The sequence below is a fragment of the Triturus cristatus genome, chromosome 11 (genome assembly GCF_964204655.1).
Source record: "Triturus cristatus chromosome 11, aTriCri1.1, whole genome shotgun sequence".
In the NCBI taxonomy this organism is placed as follows: Eukaryota; Metazoa; Chordata; class Amphibia; order Caudata; family Salamandridae; genus Triturus; species Triturus cristatus.
Genome location: NC_140594.1, coordinates 112,781,855 through 112,808,529, shown reverse-complemented (window position 1 = coordinate 112,808,529; position 26,675 = coordinate 112,781,855). Strand labels below are relative to the sequence as shown.

Below are 26,675 nucleotides of genomic sequence, written 5' to 3'. Positions count from 1 at the left end.
GAGACAGAGGGAGGGAGGGAGACAGAGGGAGGGAGGGAGACAGAGTGAGGGAGGGGGAGGGAGACTCGCAGAGGGAGGGAGACTCGCAGAGGAAGGGAGACTCGCAGAGGGAGGGAGACTCACAGAGGGAGGGAGACTCGCAGAGGGAGGGAGGGAAACAGGGAGGGAGGGAGACAGACAGAGAGAGAGAGAGGGAGGGAGGAAGAGAGAAAGGGAGACAGAGGGAGAGAGAGAGGGAGGAAGAGAGAAAGGGAGACAGAGGGAGAGAGAGAGGGAGGAAGAGAGAAAGGGAGACCGAGGGAGAGAGAGTGATAGAGAGTGAGAGAGTGATAGAGGGAGGGAGGGAGACGGAGCAAGAGATAGATAGATAGAGGTGTGTGAATGCCGGGTCTGGTGGCTCAGTGGACGAAGGCGTCCGCTGCAGGGGCCTGTGTTCAACCTCATGGTCACAGTTTTTTATTTTGCTCTAGCCCCGCCCCCTCCCCCACTGCCCCCGCCCGCACCGGTGCAGCCCTCGGCCACAAACCACACTGTAAATTTGGCCCCCGAGAGAAAGTTTGTGAGTACCCATGTCCTAAGGGAAGGCTGCTGCTCAGTGACTGGGTGTACCACTACAGAAGGAAAACCGCATTAGTTGAGTGCTAGGCTAGTCAAAGAAAAACTACTTTTTCTGACAGCATCAATTCTTTTTGATTCCCTGTCCGGAGGGTTGCTCGGGAAGGAATTAGGATTACCTTTGCTTGTCAAGGCTTGAATGGTAAGTCTCTGTTGTAGGATGCTTAGTTAGGGCATCCAGTGCACTGAGGGTCAGTCCGTGTCTCCTAATCACAGGTCGACTGGCTGGCGGACATGCATAGCTTTGACTGTGTAACAAGAAGGGCATTAGTAAGGGCTTCATGAAATGGCATTAATGAATCTGATCGTTTTGAGGTGTTTTGTTCCGAACATGAACTAATGGTGAACGTGGACAAGAACAAATTTATGGTGCTCCATAACCATAAAGTTATAAAGTCAAGAGTTCTAATGAATAATGAACCCCTCGAACAAACTGACATATTCACGTACTTAGGAGTAACCATTAATCGAATAAAGGATTGGAAGCCCCAAATAAAACTAATGGCACTTAAACACTCACAAATAGCAGGGGTGATTGTGAAAGAACATAGGCTTTCCCAAACAAAGCCAATAGGCCCCGCACTTCAGATCGATCAGGCCAAAGCCATGGCATCTATCTTATATGGGGCAGAATTGTGGGGGATTGAAAACTTGTCTGTATTAGCCCAGGCCCAAAATAATTTTTGGAGGGGTCTGACAGGCCTCCCTCAGAGTACCCCCCTAATTCCCTTATTCTCTGATTTGGGGTGCCACCAGCTTACAGAGGTTGCAAGATTTAAACCATTGGCTTACTGGAGAAGGCTATGGTCCACTCCGGAACTAGCCCATTATGCTACAGCCCTTTTGGACATAAAAGGTAATGATAATTCCCATAAGATTAGCTGGTTACAGCAGGTTAAAAGATCCCTGGTGGACATGGGTATGAGACAGCTATGGGATGATCTGGCCCGCAATCTATTTCCGTCAAAAAATGAATATAAGGATGCGTACTGGTCTATGATTAGAACAGGTATACTGAGATATTCTGGGGCTATATCATTGACCAGTGCCTTCCTGGAACATAAGCTGGATCCACATTACGAAGAATTCTGGGATATTCTAGCTAAGCCACTGGATAGGAAATGCTATTTCCAGTTAAGAGTAGGATCATTACCCACCAAAGCTTTTACAAAATCATGGTACTCGACCCTAGACAGTAAATGTTTATTTTGTAAAAACACGGATGAAACTATTTCCCACATACTTTTTGTGTGCCCAGCATATTGTTCTCCTAGAAGGACATGGCTAAAACCAGTCTGTCAGAAGCTTGGAACCAGGTCTAGTATGACTGCCCTAAGAATACTAAAGTCTAGTACCCAAGAGGTAATCGTAATAGCCATAGCGAAATTCCTGGGATGGGCATGGAGAATAAGACAACAGCTGGAAAAAAACAAGCAGACTGTGACAGTAAACCCTAGCGCTCTGTCTTCTGCTTAGTTTCCTTCACCTGGTATTTGTTAAAACTGTGATTATATATATATTCATAAATGGTTTATATTTGTATAATTGCACAGGGGCATCTTGGTATTTTCTACTTCAAGAAAAGCTCCCTTTGGCACGGGTTTTATTTTAATTTTATTTTTTCTCGGGGTTTACTTCGGAGTGGATCCTGACTGATTTTAATATGTTTTTAATATATGTGTTATTACATTTTTGTAAAAGTCCCTAAGGAATAACGGATTTTATCTTGTGATGTTGTAAATATTTGTGTCTTTTATGATCAATTTGGTCGAAATAAAGACTAATAAATGAAAATGAAATGAATCAGATAATGCTACAGATAGTGTTTCCTTGTAACCTGTTGAGATGCTGTTATTGTGTTGTTTGTTAAAAATCAATAAAAATATTTGACAAAAGTAACAGGTGATCAAGCGGTCATGTAAAAGGGTTTGGGTGTAAGAGAAACTGTGTAGCCGTTAATGTTGTACTTCGAACCTGGGCCTGGTTGAAGAATCTCAGTCAATGAATTTCTTTTCATCTCTACAGTGGGCAACTGCACTTCTAGTATCTCAGTTGCCCTTCAAACCATCACTTCAAATAATATGCTTCCTTTGTTTGGTGGCCCAGGTGGCAAGCTCTGTATTAGGCTATGTATCTAGCCCGTGGGCATTATCTAAATCCACATACAATGAATCCTCAATATAATGTGGAGGGAGCAACCTATTCCCTTCATCATTATAAGTGTCATGAGGGACATTGAGTGCCTCTTGCAGTCTGTCTGAATAGAAACCAAACAAAAACAGTGTCCATTCTCTGCTGTTACCGGCATTGGGGAAGAGGTAGTCAATTGGATTCGAGCTGTATAACCACAGGTTGCACTTTTAATATTTTCATAGTGAAACATAGGCCTGGATCAGGCTGACATTGGTTTATGGTTAGATTGGCATCTGGATTGGATCATTGATCAGTGCAGATGGAAACGGTGCCAGTGTAGAAGAAGAACCCAGCATGGAACTTGGTTTTGAGGTAGAAGTTCAGAAAATTCATAGCATGCCTGGATCAACTGAGGGATTTGTTCAAATTCAGGCGACATTGGGAGAGTGCGATCTTTATAATGATGCCTGCGAACCTTCCTGCTGTGAGACTTCATCCCCTAGAACATTGCAAAAAAGGAAATGGGGAGTGGTGCCCCGTATCGTCGCCTAAGTGTGCAGAAAGAAAGGAACTGAGGTTAGCACACAGGGGTGGCGCTTGCATGCAGATACGCTCCATCACTTCTCGGGCAGTGTGGAGTACTGTTGAGCCGCCGTGCACCACCTAGTGGTGCACAAGAGTACTGCTGGATAAATAATTTGGATCCAGTCTGGCACTTAAAGGTGAGGAATCTGCGATTAGAAGTATTCATCAGAAATCAATGCCTATTTAATTACACCAAACATAAATGCCTAAAATTGTTAAGGTTTACTATAGTCCTGCGAGACAATGGCAGATGGGCAGGGCAGAACATCCTCCGATCCTCCAAAGGAGACACTCTACCACATGATCTGAAAATGCCAATCCATTGTGGTATATAGTCAATATATACATAACACCTAAGCAACTGTCCTACACACGCCTATTATATTGGGGGGCAGATTAAAAATCCTACTTTGACCCGGAGAGAGGCTGCTGGGCTTCGTGGTGGGGCTCGGACGCTGCGAGGCTCCTGGAGGTCGTTGGAGCCCAGAACTACACTACCCAGAATCCCGAGCGGGCATTTCCGCCCGACATCGCGCCCGGAGGCGCAGAAATACCGCAAGGCTCCCTTGTGGAGCGGGGGCAGATTAAAAATCCTACTTTGACCCGGAGAGAGGCTGCTGGGCTTCGTGGTGGGGCTCGGACGCTGCGAGGCTCCTGGAGGTCGCTGGAGCCCAGAACTACACTACCCAGAATCCCGAGCGGGCATTTCCGCCCGACATCGCGCCCGGAGGCGCAGAAATACCGCAAGGCTCCCTTGTGGAGCGGGGGCAGATTAAAAATCCTACTTTGACCCGGAGAGAGGCTGCTGGGCTTCGTGGTGGGGCTCGGACGCTGCGAGGCTCCTGGAGGTCGTTGGAGCCCAGAACTACACTACCCAGAATCCCGAGCGGGCATTTCCGCCCGACATCGCGCCCGGAGGCGCAGAAATACCGCAAGGCTCCCTTGTGGAGCGGGGGCAGATTAAAAATCCTACTTTGACCCGGAGAGAGGCTGCTGGGCTTCGTGGTGGGGCTCGGACGCTGCGAGGCTCCTGGAGGTCGTTGGAGCCCAGAACTACACTACCCAGAATCCCGAGCGGGCATTTCCGCCCGACATCGCGCCCGGAGGCGCAGAAATACCGCAAGGCTACCCCCGCGTCGCGGGACGCGCGCGGGCGGCGCCGGGCTGAGCCCGGGCAGAGGGCGGGCCGTCTGTGGCCGTCCGAGGACGTTGGAGGTCGGGTTGGGCCACCCCCCCAAATCCGAGTGCACTGATGACATCGTATTGACTGAGACCTGAGGTACTGTGCTACGTTAAAAGGCTTTATTACAGTTTTGGTGGGGGCTTGTGACATTTACGCTCCATTACTATTAAGACTTCCATAAACTAGTGTGTGTTTCCTCTGTGTTTGTGGTAACTCCTCCGGCCGTGGATCGTGTACCATGGGTAAAAGGAAAGCTGTAGAAGGAGGATCCATGGCCAGTAGTAAAAAGGGTAAAAAACCGAAGAAAAGTATTCACTCTGCCATGAATTGCGTCCTGACAAGAATTGAGGGGATAGTTAATGATTGTGAGGATTCGCTAGTTGATGGGCAGGTGGAGGATCAGTTAACTAAAACACCTTCTAACTCAACTCGCACGATCCCATCTATGTTCCATACTCAGTGCTCGATTAAACAGCAAAGTATTATCTCACCCCCCGATACAATCACCTCTGACCCTCAAATATCATCTAAACAGACTGTGGGCACTATGAATGGTATAGAAGGAGATTTAGACACTCCTCATTGTGCCCCCCAATCCATCTTATGCTCTAACAGGTTTGCCCCCCTTGATCCTGATTTATTCCAAGTAACTAGCTCTGTCACAATACTTGCTGACGATTCCGAGGCCCCAGTTACACCTGATGCTTACTCCTTAGCGACTCTTTTGGAGAGAATCAAGAAATTAGAGGAGTTAGTGGGGGCCCTTACCAAGAGGGTCGAGAGTCTTAGTTTAGGTCAAGCACCCCCCACGATTTCTCCTCTACCTCAACCATCTTCCGGGGCAGTTCCCTGCAGGATGAAGCCTGTTCCCCCAAAGCCAATTCCTGCCAAAACTAATGCCGGTCATGTACAGGAGGGGGCTCATAATGCGGATATTACATCTAGAATAAACGGCCAGATTAACTCATATGCGGACATGACAAGATGCCCTGACCCAGCAAGCACGCCGAATGTTAAGACCTTTAACAGACGCCCCCCTCGTTTTTTTCCATCTCATAGACAGGGCAATAACAACCAATCACTCCACTCCCCAGCCAATTCGGCAAATTTCCAACCTGTGCACGCCAACTCCTCTGTCTTTATGACCCATGTTCCAAAATTGTCACCAAGGTCCACCTTTGAAAACAGTGTATCTCTTCATAACAAAGCCATACACTGGTTGAGACATGTTCGAGGGTGTAGATCAATCATTAGAGAGGACATCATAAGGGCAAAAAGGCTATCACGGGCGGATGCTTCTTCAGATTGTATCGAGATCGTGTTTGGGGACCCTGTCTTAGCAGAAAATTTATTACTCCTGGAGTTTAGGTCATCTCCTCCCGCTCTCTCTTCAATCCAGGTTCGTAGGTTCCCCGCATGGTCTGAACAGAGGGGGGGACAGGACTCAGGCTTAGGACAGGTGGATTGACTAACCAATCTCCACATGACTTCCCCTGCACATATTTCCACATCTCATTCCATTGGGGGGCTGGATTCGAACACTATCCCCATTTCCAACCTGTCCTCAAACGATTTGGGTGAAACAATTGATACTCTGGTAATCAATGAGGGATGCCAAGATAGTCAGGTGGTGGACTTGAGGACCCCCCTAACTCCTGCTCCCACAAGCGTTATCAATTTTTTATCATGGAACATTGCGGGGCTCGGGAAGAATCTCGCAGATCCTGTTTGTAGCGATTTCATCGACAAGTTTGATGTTATCCTCTTCCAGGAAACCTGGAGTTTGGTACCCCTGCATAGATCAGGGTTCATCACTCATTTTGTCCCCGCAATCAGATCCATAAGAGGACGTCCATCGGGGGGTCTCCTAATTTGGATTAACATCAACTTGAACTGGGCAATCAAGAGGCACGTAATTATATCTCACGACCTCCTCCATTTATCCATCAACGGGGTCGACGACCAACCCCCGCTTGAAATATTCAATATCTATGCTAGGGGGACCCCTGGAGCACGGGAAAGCCCTGCTGTATCGGCTCTTGAGTCCGAATTAACAGCATTCACTTTCAAGGTGGATGTCGTCGTTGCCGGGGACTTTAATTGCACTTTTGAGCCCCTGAGCAGCGACGACATCCTGGGCATTGGAGATGCCGACTCTAAGCAGGGCATACCCCAACTTACTCTTCCGCCAATAAAGAAATGGTCTAAGAGGGCTCTGCAACTTAATGCGCTAACATTGGAGTTCAATCTGAGGGCCACAAATGGACGAACTTGCTCAGATGGCCAGGGAGCCCCTACTTTCACAAGGACTAGAGCTCCCTCGCGCATTGATTACATTCTGTTGGGCATCGAGCTTTGGCCAGATCTTATTGACATGGAAGTAATCAACAGGTGTGAGAGCGATCACAGCCCCCTGTTCATGAAGCTCAAGCGTGAGTCTGTTACTACTTCCATCGAGTATTCCAACAAACAGAGGCCTGGGGCAAGAGAGGTTGTCCCGACCAATTGTAATAGGCGTCTTAAGTGGCCAAGGGTGGTAAAACGCGAATTGGACCTGGGAAAAATAAAAAGGATAGTGGAAGAAGGTTCTATAGCCCTGGATATGCCCAGGGGCTGTCTTTCACAGGCCCCTTCTCCCCAACACTTCTTAGAGGTATATCATCAAACAGTGACAAGGGTGGGGAACTTTTTTGTGTTACAGGAAAAGGGGGACCATAAGTGCCCTCCCCCCAAATCAGAAAACCTTTGGTTCTCACAGGACTGCAGGGAAAAAAGACAGATTCTATCTGAAGCCATTAAACATAAGGTTCAACCGGCCATTGTTAAAGCCCGAAAAATTTATTACGAAACTATCAGGAAGGCAAAGAGACTGTGGGAGGAAAGCCATTGGCAGGATTTAAAGGCCGCAGCTTTACAAAAAGACTCAACTCCCTTCTGGAGTCTCATTAATGTCCGGTCCAAGGGAAGAGCTGACCCAATCCCCAATCATATAACGGGGAGTCAATGGCACCAGCACTTCTCTGATCTTTACTCTTTTGGGGAAAAAATGGCTCCAGAGAATCTGACCCCGGTAATTGAGAACTTGGTACCCCTGGAGATAGAGGCCGCGTTTGGCCTATCAGAGGTCCTCTCTGCAATTAATATGATTGCCCCAGGAAAAGCAGCAGGACCTGATGGCCTCCCTGGCGACCTCTTGCTACACGACAAAGACCTATGGGCAGAATTTATTCTACGCATTTTAAATAACTTAGCTTTGGGATGCCCGGTTCCGGATTCTTGGAAGGGGGCGGAGGTGGTGGCCATTTATAAGAAAGGGGACAGGGGGGACCCTGCCAACTACAGACCGATTAGTTTAATCGATGTCCTACAAAAAGTGGTTGGCAGAGTCCTCCTCACTAGAATCAAGACCTGGATAGATGAGGAGGGTATCCTGAGCCATTTTCAAGCCGGTTTTAGGGAAGGGGTTGGCACCATTGACCAGGTCTTCAGATTCTGTACCATACATTGGAAATCTGTAATTATCGAAAAAGGCAGCCTGTATTTGGCTTTTATTGATTTAAAAACGGCCTTTGACCTGGTCCCACGATTACAGCTGTGGCAGGTCTTGTATGACTTGGGCATCCCCCCCCTAATCTTGGACCTCCTCAAACGCCTTCACGAAGGGAATTTTGCTAAAGTCCGTTGGGGGCATCAGGGACAGCTCACAGAGAGGATCACCGTCGAGAAAGGAGTACGCCAGGGCTGTGTTTTAGCCCCGACCCTGTTCTCTCTCTTTATAAATGGGGTGGCAGACCACTTGAGAGAGGACACGGTCGATGCACCAACCCTGTGCGGGGAAAAAACACCCACCCTGCTCTTTGCTGACGACACTCTGTTGATATCTAAAAGCCCTATGGGCCTACAAAGATTGCTCTCCCGCTTCTCCCATTTTTGTGACACCAGGGGCTTGAAAATAAACACTTCTAAAATCAAGCTAATGGCACTATCACCCTCTAGAAATTTTAGGAATAACATTAAGCTTAACGACACTACTCTTGAGCTAGTTGAGGCTTTTGATTACCTTGGAGTCAGGGTAAACAATAAGCTAAAATGGGCTCCCCATCTATCGAAAATGCTTCTTGCCCATAAGAGAGCCTCAGGGGCAATAGCGAAACACCAGAGACTCTCCTACACCAGGCCCATTGCCGCGGCAGTTAAGGTCTATGAGGGGAAGGCAATGCCAGCGGCCCTATACGGGGCAGAACTGTGGGGGTTCGAAAACCTAACAGAGCTGCTTAGATCTGAGAATAAGTTCTTCAGAGACTTATTGTCGCTCCCTCTGTCTACCCCACTAGTTCCTCTCCGTTATGATCTTGGCAGACAAAACTTTAGCAATGTAGCCAGGCTGCGCCCATTACTATACTGGGCAAGGCTCCGGAGAACCCCTGAACTCCTCCACTATGCATCTGCCCTCGACGAGCTAATAAAACTCGGAGCTGAGCGTAAGATCCCCTGGGTATCAAATTTGAAAAAGGAGCTCCAGAAGATAGGTCTGGAAGAGGCCTGGGTAACCCAGCTCCCCCCACCCAAACCTGTGATAAAGAAGGCTTACTGGGAATGGGTTATGATTAATACCCTAAGAAATCAGGGAGGTGAGCTAACTTTAAATTTCCTGGATGTGAAACCTGCACCTAGCATGGAACCCTTTCTGGACATTATTGAATCTCCTGAAGATAGGTCCCTTTATCTCAAGATGAGATATGGTACACTCCCACTCTTCGAGGTTCAATCTAGATGGAGCACGGCACCCGTAAGTTCGAAAGGCTGTCCCGGTTGTGCCTCGCCCTTGGAGTCTATTGGTCATTTTCTGTTTGCATGCAAAGCATACCGGCAACCAAGAGCGAGATGGTTGACACCGGTTTGTAAAAATATGGGGACCAGGTCTGCCAGGGTGGCATTGCGTATCTTGATCTATGACACATCAGTCCCTAGTGTCATCTGTGGGACTGCTAAATACCTGGGCTGGGCCTGGAGGATCAGACGCAAGCTCCTTAAGGTGCAATAAATTTAAGATATAAACTTATCCCTGTTGCCCATAAAGAATATCATTGCCAAAGGTACTGACAAATGGGGGTCTTTGTTTACACTGTACATGCATATTTATTGCCATTTTTATTGTTTTTAATTGTATAAGGTTCAAAGCATATAGTTGTAGTGGGTTTTTAAAACTGTTTTTATATTTATTGTACCAAACTTTTATGATATGTTTTTAATATATCGAATAAAGTAACTACAACAATTATATTGTTTCCAAGGTGGTACTTCTGGGGGTTACGAATGGTCTGACTCAAGGCAACACACAAAGCATTGCTATCAGTCATGTTAGACTCATTAGTTTAATGGGGGTATACGAAAAATACAGTACCCGGAATGCCTTTAAGTGAAAGTCTGTAAACTATCTGTGATAACTTGTAATTTGTGAAGTTTATTGTGAAAAGAGAAGTGGTGTTCGTTCAGTTGGATATCAGAAGAGAGACCGTCAGAGTTGCAGAGCAAGGGATAAATTGTTATCCGTTTGTAGGTCTGATTTTTTGACAGCACAGTTATCAAACTGACTTAGTGCTAACATTACACATACAGTGGGCTTTCCATCCACCCCATTCAACCCTTTACTTTCTCAATGAACCTCTTTTCTCCACTGCCTTGAGACTTTGTCGAGTCCATTTCTATGAAAGTCGACCAATCTCACAACCATATCTTCCTTGGGGACTTTAACTTGCAATGGAACAATGAAAATGATCCATTAGTAAAAACCTTCAAGACCTTCCTATTCGACTTGAATCTTACCCAATTTTGCAACAAGCCTGCTCATATCAAAGGTTCCACCCTAGACCTTATCATAGCCAAAGATAACATCATTCAACTTGACGATATAGCACCTCCTAATCTCATTTCGCATCATGGAAGAAATATTGATCAGACAAGGTCAAGCTCGAAAAAAAATAACAGTGGTCTAGAGATCTAAATAACATCAATGCAAATGATCTTACCACTGTGAGCAATATTCTTCAACCGCATCACAACGTGACAAACCTGGATGAGCTCACTGACCACTAAACTCATTCCATGACCGATATCTTTAATGCACTCGCACCTCTACAGCTCAAAAGAATCCCTAACAAGCATTCTCAGCCTTGGTTCAACAGCTCCAAAGAACGACGTAATCTTAGGCTTGCTGAAAGATCTTGGAGAACATCTCCTTCTCTTGCTAACCTCAAATGACTAAGGAAGACTCGAAATGCTTACAACAAACATATCAACCTCCAAAGCTGACCACTTTAAATCGCAACTTGACATGGCCAAAAATAGACCCAAAAAACAACAATCAAACCAACCCTTTATTCAATTCTAGACACTTAAAGACTCAATCCCAAGCAGTGAGGAATTCTCACCCACTTCATTGAAAAAACAAAAAAGATCGAATTTGATCTGCAACTCTCCTTACCAAACTTACCGAATCAAGCTCTCCACTCGCCGTTCTCTGGTTCACCATGGTTGAGCTCTCCTATGATCGCTCCAGCAGCCTTCACTCCAAAAAATGATGCTTTGTGGAATACCTTCAGACTTCCGGACGATCTTGAGCTGTTTAACATATTAACTACTGTAAAACCATCAAATCACCACAACCATCCTCTGCCCCCCCCACCAACTCCTTAAAGAGCTAACCTCATCCATTTTCCCTCTCTGGTCGAAGATCGTACATGAATCCCTCACACAAGGCCTCATTCCAGACTGCCTCAAGATAGGTCAAGTCATCCCCATACCTAAGAAACCTTAGGCTGATTTATCTGAACCTAACAACTACAGACCTATTTCTACTATCATGACTCTATCCAAACTTCTCGAGAAATATGTTCATACTCAACTCTGTAATCACCTTGATCATTTTCAACTCCTCGACCAATTCCAGTCTGGCTTCAGATCAGATCACAGTACAGAAACCGCCTTGACTCACATTGTAAACAATGCACTTAGACTTCTAGATCAGAATGAACCATGCATTCTTATTCTATTGGATCTCCCCTCAGCATTTGGTACTGTCAAACATGACAAACTAATTGACCTACTTGAAACAAGGATGAGGTTATCAGGTACAGTGCTAAATTGGTTCATCTTGTTCCTTCAAGGAAGAACCCAAAGATTCAAAGTAAACAATGACCTATCCAACAGTACTCCCGTCTCAGTTGGAGTACCACAAGGTTCCGCTCTATCTCCCACTCTCTTCAACCTATATTTGGAGCCCCTCACTGAAATTCTGAAAAGATCTAACATTCATTACCATATGTATGTGGAAGATACCCAAGTGTATATGAAAATGTCTTCTCCGGAAAACATTGCTACTCTCAACCTTGCTCTCTTGAAAACCCAACAATGGTTATTGCTCAATCACCTTCTACTATATTCACTCTAAACAGAATTCCTGGCGGAGCCAAGATGGCGGAGTGAGCAGACGTCCTGCTCCGGAGCTCCCGCCGCTGATCTGCAAAGCATCGGCCGGAGGGCCGTCATTGGCACCATCGGTACTCGCGCAGCAGCTGACAAAGCCCCTGGGCCGGGGGAATGCGAGGAGGCGGCGAGAACGGCGTCTGAAAGCTGGTTTCGGCACCAGTGAAGAGCGGGAGGCGCGCGGCGACGTCAGGGCCGCGCGGGAGTGGCCGGTACTGGAGGTGGCGACGGCAGCCTGCAGAGCCGGAACCGCGAACTAGCACACACGGAGACAGCGGCGATCCATGGAGACCCTCCAGGTGTTAAGACTGCAGAGAAGGTGAGCGACGGCAGGCGAGAACAGCGTGAAGCCGCGACTTTGTCCGGCCCGCCATATTGAAGTGCTCAGATCTACGCCGGGGCCGAAGCAGCGTAGCCTGGGGGCCGGTGGTGGGCCGATTGGACATCTCCAGGGCCCGAAATAGTAGCGAGAGCCTGCAGGACGGAGTGCTGAGCGCCCCCCCATGATGTAGCACCGAGAGAGGAAATGTGGAGCGACGGTGGAGGTCGGAGCGGGGCAGCGCTAGGGAGTGGTTCGCCACCTAGCAGGTCCCGAACGGGGGCGGGAGTTGCGGTGGGTGGGGGATGTCGCGTGGGGAGAGAGGAACCTTGCACGCAATTCGTCGGACCCCTTGAGGAGCGCTATGACCCCCTCCGGGAAGCAGCAGGACAAGACCCTTAAGGACCTGTTCTCCAGGCCTCTAACCGGACAGATGGCCTCGGGTGCGGAAGCGGAGGCCCCGGGGCAGGGGATGTCGGGGGCTGAGGGATCAGAACCCATCAACAAGGCCTTTCTGGAGTCTATGTTCGTTGCGTTGAGGAGCGACATTCAGACTCTCAAGCAAGAGTTTACGTCCGAGCTCAAGGAGGTCCCGCGTGACATGGATGGCATCGGGGAACGGGTTGCGGACCTGGAGGGCAAGAGCGACGGAAGGGACATGGAGATTGAGGCCTTACAGTAGGAAATCGTCAGACTTCACGATCAACAGGTCGATCTCCAGGGCCACCTCGAGGACCTGGAAAATCGCTCGTGACGCCACAACATCAGGGGGATGAAAGTGGATGACACCTCGAGGGACCTTTTCACTTACACGAGGGAGCTCTTTAATCACATTCTGGGCCGGCCTCTGGACACGGACCTGTGTATAGACCGGGCGCATAGGGTGGGTCCTCCTAGGGCGTCGACGGCTTCCCCGGCGGACATTTTAGTGTGCGTGCAGGACTTCTGCACTAAAGAATCGATACTGCAAAAAGCGCGTCAATTGCACCCCCTGCAGTTCCGTGATCAGAGACCGGTGTTGTACCAAGATTTATCTGCTCTCACGTTGCAAAAGAGGCGCCTTTTACTGCGCTCCTCCAGCAACACAACATCCCTTATAGTTGGGGCCATCCCTTTCGTTTGGTGTTTCGCAAGGATGATAAACTGTCCCAGTTGCGCTCACTGTCCGAGGCCAGCAAACTGTTGGGGGGTGGACCTCCCGGAGGGGGAGGGGGGGCGGAGAGGGGGACTCCCAGCATGAACCGGAGAACACTAAGCCTCGTTGGCGTCATCAGGGATGTAAGCGCCGTCCTAGGAAACCACCGGCTGCTGAGATTACGAAGGGCCGACAATCGGCGCTGGAGGCTGTGTCCGCTGACCTTTCTGGCCCCAAGCTTGGCTGAACTTGATCGATATACTGTATCCGAGGGATTTCTTTCCAATTGTACGGATCAGCGGCGGGAGGGGGGCTTAAAATATTGACCCTAAATGTGCAGGGTCTTAATAACCCAGTCAAGCGCAGCGCCGTTCTATCATATTTAGAAAATTCACAAGCAGATCTCTGCCTTTTGCAGGAGACCCCACCTCCTGCTACGCGATTGTCACCGTCTTAGATCCCGAAGGTTCCCCACCCAGCTCTTCTCCTCTGGGCCTACTAAAACAGCGGGGGTGGCGATTCTGGTAGCTCAAAGGTTTCGGGGGGGAGGTCCTGCACAAGGTGGCGGAGATTAAGGGACGACTATTGACATATCGCTTTGCACTAGGGGGACTGACGTTCACTATTAGTTCCATATACGCTCCGAATGAGGGGCCCGAACGGTTCTTACACGCCGCTCTTACAGAGGCCACAGCTACGCCTGATCGTAATATTATTTTAGGTGGTGATCTCAACCTGGTCTTCGATAATGTTCAGGACAGATCCAGTCAGCGCACTCACCAGGCGGGGGCAATGTCGGTGGAAGGGCTGGCGCGTTTGCAGGACTCGGGGCTATGTGACCTCTGGCGTAGCATTCACCCTCAGGACCGGGAATACTCCTTTTACTCCAACGCACACAAGACCTATGCCAGACTAGACCATTTCCTGGTGTCCACCCCGGTGCGGGCACTCACGACTGTGGTCGACATAGGGGTGGCCTCTCTATCAGATTATGCTCCGGTACTGGCAACCCTCACTCTCCCACCCATGTCACAACCGGCCAGGGTTTGGTGCCTTCGGGACACCCTGCTGCACCGGGAGGATGTGGTTCAACGCATCCAATGTTCCATTCGCGATTATCTCACGCACAACACTAATTCGGACACCACGCAATGGGCAGCGTTGAAGGCAGTCCTTAGGGGGGAGTTTATCTCGATTTCAGTGGCGGATAACAGGGAACGAGGGCGCAAAAGGGAAGAGCTCACGCAGCAGGTCCGGGAGTTGGAGCGGATGCACCAGCGGACCGGGGCTCCGAGAGTGTGGAGGCAACTTAAAGCAGCTCGCTGACAGCACTCGACCAAGATAGGGCAGAATTTGCAGCACTGAGGCAACGGCATGCTTATTATGCGGGTGGGGACAGATGTGGGTGCCTCTTGGCTCATAAACTTATAGAAGTACGCCAGAGACACGGAGTCAAAACGATCAATATGGAGGACGGTACATGCGCTACGGATGATAGTGCTATAGCAGAGACATTCCGAGACTTCTACGCCGCTCTTTACGCGGGGCTCCCTTGGAACGTTCTGCTGGGACGGCTCTTTTGGAGTCTGTCTGCTTACCGGTTTTGACTGCGGCACAGGCCGAACATCTCGACAGACGTATCCAACTGGAGGAGGTAGTATCCGCAATATCTCTTCTCAAACTGGGGAAGGCCCCCGGTCCGGACGGCTTTCCCCGCTACTTTTTACAAGAAGTTTTGCTCCCTGCTCGCTCCGATTCTTACCCGGTTGTTTAACTCCTTTGCTGAGCAGGGAGCGATCCCGAGTGATCTCCTAGAGGCCTCTATAAGAGTCATTCCCAAACCTGGGAAGGATAGGTCACAGTGCGGATCTTACCGCCCAATATCCCTCCTTAACATAGATTTTAAGTTATACGCTGGGATCTTGGCCGCCCGTCTTAGCCCCCATATGCCCTGCCTCATTGACCTGGACCAAGCGGGTTTCATTCCTGAACGCCAAACTTCGGACAGTACAAAACGGATTCTGCATCTTATTGAGAGGGGTGCCCGGGGAATTTATGATGCTGGCCATCGATGCCGAAAAGGCGTTTGACCGCGTGCACTGGCCCTATTTGGAGCAGGTGCTGGAGAAGGTCAGGATGGGAGAACGGTTCCGCACATACATCCTCAATTGTTACCAGTTTCCTACAGCTACGGTCCGGGTGAACGGCTATACATCCTCTCGCTTTCGCATTCAGAGGGGCACGAGGCAGGGGTGTCCTCTGTCCCCCCTTCTCTTTGCCCTGTACATGGAACCTTTAGCTCAGAGGATGAGGCAAAACCCGGAGATCACAGGGATACGATTCGGGGGCTTTGTCCACACGATTAGTCTGAATGCAGATGACGTGTTATTATCGTTGTCTGACCCGACATCCGCTCTCCCGGCCTGCTGGGCAGAGTTGGATGCCTTCGCTCGGGCTGCCGGGTTCAAGGTAAATGCAGAGAAGTCCTTAGCCCTGGACCTATCATTGTCCCGCTCCACCCGGGACTATTTGCAAACCAAGCTTCCCCTTCGTTGGGCAACAGACACGATACCGTATCTGGGGATTCAACTGGCCCCATCTCTTCCTAAAGTGGTTCACACGAATTATACACTACTGCACGGCAGAATCCGGCGGGAACTTGATCGGTGGCGGCACTGCCCCCTTTCCTGGTTGTTTCATAAACAATGGGGTGACCCTGTGTCCCTCAGAACCTGGGTATGAGTTATATGAAATACAGTGGCTCTGTCGGGTGAGACCACACAATTACTTTGCTTAACAAACACTTTTAACAGAGAACTAAATATATAAATTGCCCAAAAAATATAATAAATTATATTTAGACAGAACACATAAAAAACAAACAAACGCATAAACTTGCGTGGAGTCAGATATGTCGGGTGGTAAGATATTCTTTATATATAAATTGCATCATTTATATTCACACCCATATATTTCTTTTTTAGCAAAGAAAGGCTGCCAAGAATGTAAGCATTAAAGTGAATTCGTGAAAAAGTGACATAGTGACATATGTGACACAAATAGTGCGTAATATATACACAGTGAATAGAGAAAATATATGTACATAGTAAAACAGGCCAGTATAAGGATAAACAAATGACAATGTTTTCAAAGGTGAATTCAATTCGTTATGAAACAAGGTCTTGGACTGGGCCTCAGAAAAGTCGACGTTTCAACCCTATAAAAGTGATCCTAGATCATCATGCGGGTCTTCATCAGGACTAAAGCTACACAATGGCAACCTAACGGGCAGTTTAGGTCGGCCTTGAATTGGCACAGTGTGGAAGTAATCGCTCGTCCAATCGAATTCTTAAAGGTAAATATCAGGGACTGGCTAAAAAGCTCAGTTGGGAGCGAAGTCAGCGTCAAACTGGATTTTAAAGAGGACTCCTCCTGTAGGCGTCTTAATTTATGACAGCCATACATCAGCGTTAAACTTGATATAAGGAATTTTGTTTAGGTCCTCTGGTCAGCGTCTTACTAGAATGGCAACCGGAATGAATAACGGTCAACACGAGAGAGCAGTAATGAATCCTGCCGTAGATCTCCCTTTCCTGAGGAAAGGGAGATCTACGGCAGGATTCATTACTGCTCTCTCGTGTTGACCGTTATATCAAGTTTAACGCTGATGTATGGCTGTCATAAATTAAGACGCCTACAGGAGCAGTAGAGTAAAAATACTCTACTGCTGAAACCCCCAAAGTTCAAAAAGGAAAGAACTTACAACCGCGCTTTCTCCGGACTTGCACCGAGAATATGGAACGCTCTCCTGCCAGAAATCAGAACAATCTCTTTGTCCTCCTCCTTCAAAAAAGAAGTCAAACGCCTGGTCCTCAACAGCCACCTGTGACAATAGTTCTGTAACTTTTTAAACCTTTGAAATGACCTTTCATTGTCCTCCCCTACCGTGTTGCTATCCACTTACTGCTCATTATGCAGATGTTCCCATCCATTTGCCTTTTATGCTGGTTTTGTTTTTATACAGTTTTGTAGGGATTTTCTACCTGCTAACGTCCAACCAGCAGACGTTGTCGTACATTGCCCTCGTACCGACCGGGTCAGTAACTTTAGGCTCAATCATGAATAGAATTGTGTGTCAATAGCTGGTAACATCACTTACATTTTGAAATACTGCTCACATCTTATGTGCTACCTGTCCTTCGTTGCAAGCTACCTTGTGCGCAATACAATGATGTCGATCTACCTTTGTTTGTAATCTGCTTTTACTGTTGTTACGTTGATTTCGACTAGATCTTCCCGCTCTAGCCTTACAAGCGGGCGACTATGTACAGCGCTCTGATTCGGATCATGTTCATGCTTTATAAAACTTTTCAAATAAATGACTTGGCTCAGCTCAGTAGAGTATTTATCTCTTACCTACTGCTACTGGCTGTGTGTGTGCATCATTTTGCCTCCACTCAAGTGCTTCCACTGAAATGCACAAGGGACTGTAGGCATCTCTGTCTGCTCCTGTGGACTCCTAACTCCCTCATGTGTCTCGCTCTGATATGCTTACGCTGCATGCATTAGCAGTACATTAACAGTGTGTATGCAGATAGTCCCAGTGGAAGAGCCAGTTAGTGTAAATGATTCCAAGTAAAAATTCAGAATGTGTGTGGACAAGTAGGATGATTGGTGGCTTAGGTCAGACATTTTCCATTCATTTTAGTGACATAATGGTAATGTATACCTCTCCTGGTTCAGGGTTATCTGTGTGTTGTAATTGATTGCTTTAAACATCCAGAATAAAAGGGAAAATAAATCAAGACCTGGAAGGAAGACAAACGAGAATTGTTTTGCGAAAATGTAGAAAGTCGGTATATACAGTAACTTTTAGGGAGATGTACAGATCCTCAACCTGGCTGCAGCATTGAGTGACTTTTACCAAACTACATTTCCAGCTCTTAATCTTAACCGTTATTTCTCTGCTACCATACTTAACCAATGTCAAGGTCACCCGGGTCAGTTTAGGCAGATAACAGGCAGCCTATTGAATAACGTCCTTTCTATTAAAAATAGAATTTACTGTCCAGCGGCAGGAGTTTCCAAGGAAGAAGGTGGAAGTATGAGATGTGAAAGTAGTGGATGTCCATTGATGCTACTCAGGTTCCCTAATGAATTAAATAAATGACTAATTTGTATCGCACAGAGTGCCCGCACTCTGCAGTATTCAATGTTATGGTGATAAATTACTTGGGACATAGTAGTAAACAGGATGGGTTTTAGTTTTTTTTCCAGAGGTAGTATGTTGGATAGAATTGATTGATCAAGAGAGAATTTATTCCAGAAGGTGGTTCCAAGGTAGAGTAAAAGATTTGCCACCTGTCCTGGAAAGGTGAACTTTGGATATTTCCAGAAATGCCTAGGAGGAGGAGCTAGGTTTCGGATTTGGAAGATTGGGTATAATGCAAAAGCAGAAATACCTGCGGCCCAATCCAGAGAACACCTTGTAAGCAATGCACAATTAATTGAAAAAGACTAGATTGTGGACCAGGAGTCAGCAGAGTTCTTCCAGATGGTTTCTAATAGTGTGATGCCGCAGGAGGTTAACAGACGGGTGACAGAATTCTGAATGATCTGCAGTTGAGAAGGAAAATATTTTAGTAGGCCCAACTGTGTTCTATTGCCATAGAGCATGTGAAATGAGATGGATGACTGAACCATAAGCTGTTTACCTTCCATCGAAAGAAGAGGAAGAATCTTCCTGATGTATTTCACGAGCCCAAAACAAGTGGCATGAAGCTTATTAACCTGGGTACTGAAGGAAAAATACTCCTCTATGTTTACCCCAAAATGTTGTACTGTCTTTGCAGGGACAAGAGCAGGTTGCAAAAAAATTGGGCCACCGTACCATGGGCTACAAAGAGGGGTATTTCTCCTAGATAAGGACTTCAGTCTTGTCAGAGTTAAGTTTCAGAAGGTTTTATTTCACCCAGGAGGATATTTCTGAGAGGCAGACACAAAGCATCAAAGCACTGTGCACAGTTTCTGGAAGTGCCAAGATTATGGAATTGAATAGGGACATTGAACGGTTTTTGGGGCCATCAGCTCATCACAGGAAAGCTTAATTGTCCATGTTTTTAGGGCAGTGAGACTGCTCCTTGTCTGTAATCTTACTCTTGCAGTTGTACTTCATTTGGGAGGAGTGCCCATTTCCTGCGGAGTGCTTCTTTATAAATGAGTTCTCTCTCAGGGGATCTCCATTGATGGTCATAATCACTGAATAGTCCCGCCCACGTACAGGGATTCCAGAGCACCTTTCCATAATATATCTTCTTAAGTGTAGATGTTTGTCTTTCTTCAGGAAGATTTTTGACGGAAAGAAGGCTGCGCTCAGTGCTTGAAGATCCTGTCACCAGGAGCCGGAAAAAGGAACTGAAGCAACTGACACTTGCTGAGCATGATCGGATAGTGCTGCTGGTCTCTGGGTCTTTAAAGGAGTAGAAGCTGTTTTTACATGCACATAATGGAAGTCTATTGGGCTATACTGTCCTTTTTTTCCTTCATCTTTCTCTTTTAAAAAAAAAAAGGGTTTGTGAAAGAGATTTAAGCTTTCTAACAAAGTATTTGACCTTAAATATACAGATACAGGGATATTCATTGCCCTTTTTAAAGGCACTGTGAAGAAATTGGCCAGAATAGCCTTCCTTATAAGTGATACAATGTTCTTAAGAGTTTCTACAGGCCTTCCTGAAGAAAGGCGAACTTCTATACTTAAGAAGATACATTAGAAAAAGTGCTCTGGGATCACTGCATGTGGTCAGGACTTTTCAGTACTCATGTCTTCAATGGAGATTCCCCTGAGAGAGAACTGGGATTACAGGTAAGAAACCTTTCATTCTTCCACAGTTAGAATAGTTTAGCATGTACTCTTCTCAAAATTGCATTTCAATTTTTAGCAAATCGTAGACATCCATTTCCAGATGGTAAGTGTGAAAGTGTACAATTTGGGATTCATGTGGATTTGCTTACAGTACGTAATTGTGAGGGTATTTTGTTTTAGTGGTGTAGGTGTAGTTAGGGAGCACAAAAGACTTCAGCAGGGATGAGATACATATTGAGATGATCCAAACTGGACCAAAAGTCCAAAGGGTTAGGAAAGTTGCATTTGCGCTCCCATCTCACATATCATGTCCACCCTTCTGAATGAACTTCAGTAATTAGTGTCCCTTGCCTGTTTCCAGGGCTCCGTTCGTGCAGGAGAATCTGCTCATGTACACAAAGCTTTTCCAAGGCTACCTGAATCGGGCTCTTCGTACAGACTTGGTCAGCCCAAAAAACGCACTAATGATTTTCAGAGTGTCCAAGGTCTTCGCACAGCCGAACTTGGCAGAAATGATCCAAAAAGGTAAGTGGACCAACAATCTATGTTGAAACTGATGGTACACAATATCCTTCTTGCCCTCCAGTTTGTATTGTGCTGTTAAAACTGAATCTCAGCTTAAATTAGGCTATGCTAATGCACTACACAACTGCTTCTCAAGAGCTTTTCACATTGCTGACCATGTTCACTTGGACATAAGCCTGCAGTCAAGTTTGATGATAATTCGTCTGATATGGGCATGGGACCCTTTCTGGGACTGCTGATTAAAAACAGTGGTGTAAAATGCGATGGATTAATTGTGCGCAAATCAACTTGACTGTCCTGCCCTGCGCCCAACATAACAGGCGTCAGATCTTGAAGAAAGTACCTGGCAGGAAAGAGAAACCACCATGAAGCAACAGAAACAAAGGGCTTTGATTGTGATAGCATGCAGTGTGTTTTGAAAAACATGGTTTCCTTCTACAGCTCCCTCAAACCCAATGCAAGCTCTTACAATAAACTAGTTTTCCAGCAGAAATTTGGGACTTTTTATGACATGATATTGGATGGTGATCTACTCAAGTAGCACTCAGCCATCATTGCTGAAGAACGTCGTGGTATCGCGCTCACCAAGTGGAAGGAAACAGGCTTTTTGCAGGTTTACCCAGAATGTTTACCCCCATTTTACTACTAGGTGCTGGTGTATTGCCCTAAGCCCTGCTAAACAGAACTCAGTGCATGTGCTCTGTACCTTAACATGGTGCATGGTTAATTGGCTTCTCCTCAATTGGTATAGCCTAACTTACGTGTACATCCCTACTATGGTACATGGGGTACCCAGGGCCTGTAAGTTAGTGTCACACAGGAACTGCAGCACTTTGTGTACCTTCCTGAGTGGGACAAGGTAAAACATGGCTCCCAGTCTACCACTGAGGTCAGCTTTTAGCTGCTAACTAGACTTTCACCATTTAAGGGAATGGCAAAGCCTAAACATGGCTGGCCAAACAAACTCTAAGGCAGGTTGCTGTATGTTAAAAAGTCGAACCTGTACTTTTATATGTTCTGGCAGTAAAAACCCTGAATTGTCTTTTTAATGTGGAAAGGCTAGTAGCCACATTGGCAAGTACAGAGTTACAGGCTCGCACCCCAGCCCTGCTAACTTCTGAATTGGACTACTAAGGTTGGTACTGATTGGTATCATAAGAATCAGTGCAATAAATACAATTTAAAGGTTAAATCAAATATAATGTCACTGGTGGGCAAAGGGCAACTTTAGAAGTTGCCACTCTAGGTGCTTAAGGGTTCCAGTGGCCGTATAATGAGGTACACAAGGCTTGTCCTGCAGACCGCTTTCTGCATGACTTCCATGAAAATGACACCATAGGGGGCTGCATAGGAGAGAAGTGTTCTTTTCCCAGGCGGGGAGCCACACAGGTGTTGCGCTAAAAGGTGACCATCAAAGGGGAAGCTGCCTTTGGAGGGAAAATAAGGAATATTTGGGAGAGAGGCTGCTCTATTGTTTAGGCAGGCTGGCACTGGGGACAGGAGAGGAGAAGCCAGTTGTCAAGCTGTTTTTTTCAGGGATATGTACACCCCCGGTAGCCACACCTCTGGGAGTGGGCTAAGGAGCTCTGAGTATCGAGAGAAGGCATCTTGCCATGTTGATAGTGGGCAAACTGGTGCATCCTTAGATAGTCAGATGCCACACTTCCAGGAAGTGGTCATCAGGAGGAAGGGAACCTGGTAGCCCGTTGGCTACCAACCGCATCCTACACTAAGGGTGTTTTCTGAAGATTAATATGGCCACCCAGACCTAAGATTTTGACCAACTTGGAAGAAGGACTGCCCTGATGCACCAAGAGCCCAGCTAAGAGAGGCTGCTCCGTCGAAGACTGCACCTGAGGGCTAGTGAAGGAATTTACTGTGCCTACAGTGTCTTGCTCAAGGAGAAGCTGTCTCCAGAGCCCAGTGAAACCATGATACCCATGATACTCCATGGGCCAGCTGACTGGCCTCCTGTTTGCAGGACGGGGACACAACCAGCTGAAGAAGCCTGATGTGGAAAGCTAGTAGCCTAAAGGCTTCAAGTCGCTACTACCACCGCCGTGCATCACCGACAACCAAGATCCAATGCACAGAGTTGTTCCCGGGAGCGCTCTCTGAGACTTGCTGGGACCCTCAGAAGGCAAGTTATCAATCCAGGAAGGATTGGCCTGTGACCGCGTCAACAAGCGACTGGACTTTGGCCAGACCGTAGAAGACTTTGTGGGACATCGACCCTACAACCAGTAGCCCATCACCATCTTTGGGGGCAGAGGAATCAAAATTTGCCTAGCATAGTAACGGTAAGTTTCAATTCTATTAAGGACACGGAGGTGAGGATTATGCCTTTCTTTGAACACTTTATTTTATAGAACCAAAACACATCAGCCAGAAAAGCGCTAAAAACGTTTTTTGTCCCAACAGCATAGGAAAAACGTATGGAGAAAACCAACAAAGGCCGTCAATAGACTACAAATCCCATCAGTCCATAGGGGGATGAGGTAACATAGTCCTTCCATAGTGTAAGTACTGGATAGAAAGGTCGTCCCTCTTGTGTAATCCCCCTCTTTCTTCGCTCGAGAACGCCATCCGATCACTGGTCCTGTTTTGAACCGCCATTCCCTAAAAGAGAGACACCACGTAAGAATCCACAAGACCAATGTTACTATTACTACATTGTCTATAACAACCTTGAACCAAAACTAGTCCACAGTCAACAGCAAAGGATTATCGAAACTGATTACTTACTCAGATACGGGTGGGTTCATACCAGGCAGGTGCTCCGGGTGGGATAATCCTTGCCTCCGTGTCCTTAATAGAATTGAATCTTACCGTTACTATTCTAGGCAAATTTCGATTCTATGTCCGGACCGGAGGTGCAGATTATGCTAGTTCAAAGCTTACTTACCACCAACTGAGATACATCCACCACTGGCTTGAAGTAAAACCGTTTAAAGGGGGAATCAGAGGACCAGTCCGCTGCTCGCATAAGGTCCTCTAACCTGGCTCCTGGGGAAAAAGCCTTAGAGGCCATTGCGCCCCTGACCGAATGAGCTCCAAATAGCTTTGTGTCAATTCCTGCCTCCTGCATGACCCATCGCACCCACCTGGCTATAGTGGGGGAGGAGACTGCTCTGTGCGGTTTCCTCAGTGCGATAAGAAGTTGCAGTTCGCCCGGAGGGCAAAATTCAAGAGTCATGTCCTCATATGTTTTAAGGCAATTCACTACACAAAGCTTAGGGACATCTGTAAAGGCTGGGTACGAAATCGTCCTGGATGCCGACTTGGTACGGCGGCCCACTGAAAAAGTAACCCCGTCCAGGGAGAAGACTCATGCTGTAATGTTCAAAGCCCTGACGTCAGAAACCCTGCGACAGGAAACCAGACATAAAAGCATGGCCAATTTCATTGAAAGCTCCTTCAAGGAAAGATACTTGTTGGGTTGCCAAGACAGAAATAAGTTTAAAACCAAATTGACGTCCCACAGAGCAGAATATCATGGTTCTGAGGGCAAAGATAGGCAAATGCCCCTCAAAAGCTGACAGACGAACGGGTGCTCCCCAACAGGGGCCCCATCCACTGGACAATGAGCCGCTGAAATAGCAGAACGTACTGCATTAATAGACCGGTACGCCAGACCATCCGTTGCCAATTCTGCAGGGAAGTTTAGAATGGGAACGACGCCTGCGACCACGGGATCCAAGTCCCGTCGAAGACACCAATGCACCCACTTAGTCCATGTGGACCGATCGCGTTTTGAGGTACTGTCCGCCCAGGCCTTAGACCAGAGTGTCTGAGCAGGTCCCGAAAGATCTGGGAGCGACCAACGTCTCCTGAAAGCCTCCATGCCATGAGGCGGAGAGAGCCTTGGAGGATGAGGTGATGCTGCTCCCGTCCGGATTGAGAAGGAGATGAGGGAGCTGGGGGAGTAGGATTGGAAAATCACAAGAAAGTTCCAGAAGAACTGGAAACCAAACTTGTGACCTCCAACACGGCATCACCATCACCAACTCTGCCCCCAGATGCCGGACCCGGGCTGCCTTCCTCAACACCATCGAGAAAGGTGGAAATGCATACCCCTGTTCCTGGCTCCAGTCCTGGAGGAATGCGTCCGTGGCCTCCACTAGGGGATCAGGCCTCCAACTGAAGAAATGCAGAAGTTGTTGATCAAGGCGGGACGCAAAAAGTTCTGCCGAGAATGGTCCCCAGAGGTCGTTCAACCACCTGAAGACCTGAACATCCAGCTTCCACAGGCTGGAATCCATCAGATATCTGGAGTGCCAATCCGCCACCTGATTGGCCTGGCCTGGGAGATACTCCGCTGTCAAGGAGACGTGCGGAGTCAGGCAATATTCCGAAAACTCCTTTGCAAGGTCCGCCAGGGCTCGGGAACGAGGACCCCCCAGGCAATTCACGTAACGGACCGCAGAGACGTTGTCCATCTTTAGCAAGACACATGAGCTCGCCTAGTCCTTGGTCCAGCAACGAACTGCAAACGATCCCGCCAGGAGCTCTAAGCAGTTGATATGCAACTTCTGCTCCTCTGACGACCAAACATTGCCTGTGGAGAATTCTCCGCAACGGGCGCCCCATCCTGACCTGCTGGCGTCCGACTCTATAACCAAATCCGGCGTTGACCCGAAGATTGCTCGGCCATTCCAGGCCTCCATGTGGGTCAGCCACCATGACATCTCCTCTTTACCTCCGCCGAAAGAAGAACTGTTTGATCGTATGAATGACCTCTCCTGAGATGATGCGCTTTTAGGCGCTGCAAGGCACGATAGTGAAGGGGCCCCGGAAAGATTGCCTGAATTGATGAGGAAAGGAGTCCTACCACTCGGGCAATCTGTCAGAGAGAAGTATGGGTCTTGGCGATGGTCTGCCTCAACACGTGCCGAATTATGGCCATCTTCCGAGAAGACAGACTCAAGGAGGAGTGGATAGAGTCCATCGACAAAGCCGAGGAAAACCAGACTGAGTCGGTGGAAGGACCGACTTGTCCCCATTGATGACAAACCCTAGACCCTCCAAGAGGGCAACCGTCTGTTGCAGCTGAGCTGTCAACTTCTGGGGACACTGAGCCATGAGCAGGACGTCGTCTAAGTACACTATCATCCGCACACCCTGACTCCTTAAAAACTCTACCACTGGGTGAAGCACCTTTGTGAAGCACCATGGTGCTGAAGAAAGCCCGAATGGAAGGGCGGTGAATTTGTAAATTTGACTCCTACCGCGAAACTGGATGAACCGTCGATGCGGAGGATGGATGGAAACCACCAGATAGGCGTCTTTTAGATCCAACCTGACCATCCAATCGATCGAAAGGAGAACGTCCCGGAGGAGATGAATTCCTTCCATTTTAAAATGCCAGTAGATCAACCAGCCGTTGAACTCTTTGACGTTGATTACCGGGCGTCTCTCCCCATCGGTTTTGTCCACCAGAAAAATGTTGCTGAGGAAGCCATTTGGGTGCAGAGCTAATCGACAAATGGACCCTTTCCTGAGCAGCGCGGATACCTCCTCATCGACCAGCTGGGCATCGGCAACGGAGAAGGAAATGGGGTGCAGAAGCCCTTACTGCCGCAGCAGATCGTAAAACTCTATGTGAAAACCTTTGATGGTCTGTAAGACCCAAGCATCTGACGTAAGCTCCACCCAAGCATCCTGAAAGGCCACCAGGCGACCCCCAATGCGCACTTGCTCTGCAGGCATAACACTTACCGTTTGTCTGGCCGCCACCAGAGTTGTTCTTGAAGCCGCTCCGGCCGTGGAAGCGTTGTCCCCTGGTGGGGCAAAAGTTGGTGTAATTGGCTGAGGAGTTGTACTGCCCTCGCCC

General features: G+C 47.7%; 1 protein-coding gene across 8 annotated transcripts in view; it reads left to right on the top strand.

The window, feature by feature from the left end:
- Positions 1-26,675, top strand: part of SMPD4 (sphingomyelin phosphodiesterase 4) — a 431,863-nt gene that overhangs the window by 258,253 nt on the left and 146,935 nt on the right. For all 8 annotated transcript variants that reach the window (XM_085636345.1, XM_085636344.1, XM_085636343.1 and 5 more), the window contains one exon: positions 20,679-20,842. In XM_085636345.1, the coding sequence (XP_085492471.1) occupies positions 20,679-20,842 (164 nt within the window). The remainder of the gene's footprint in view (positions 1-20,678; positions 20,843-26,675) is intronic.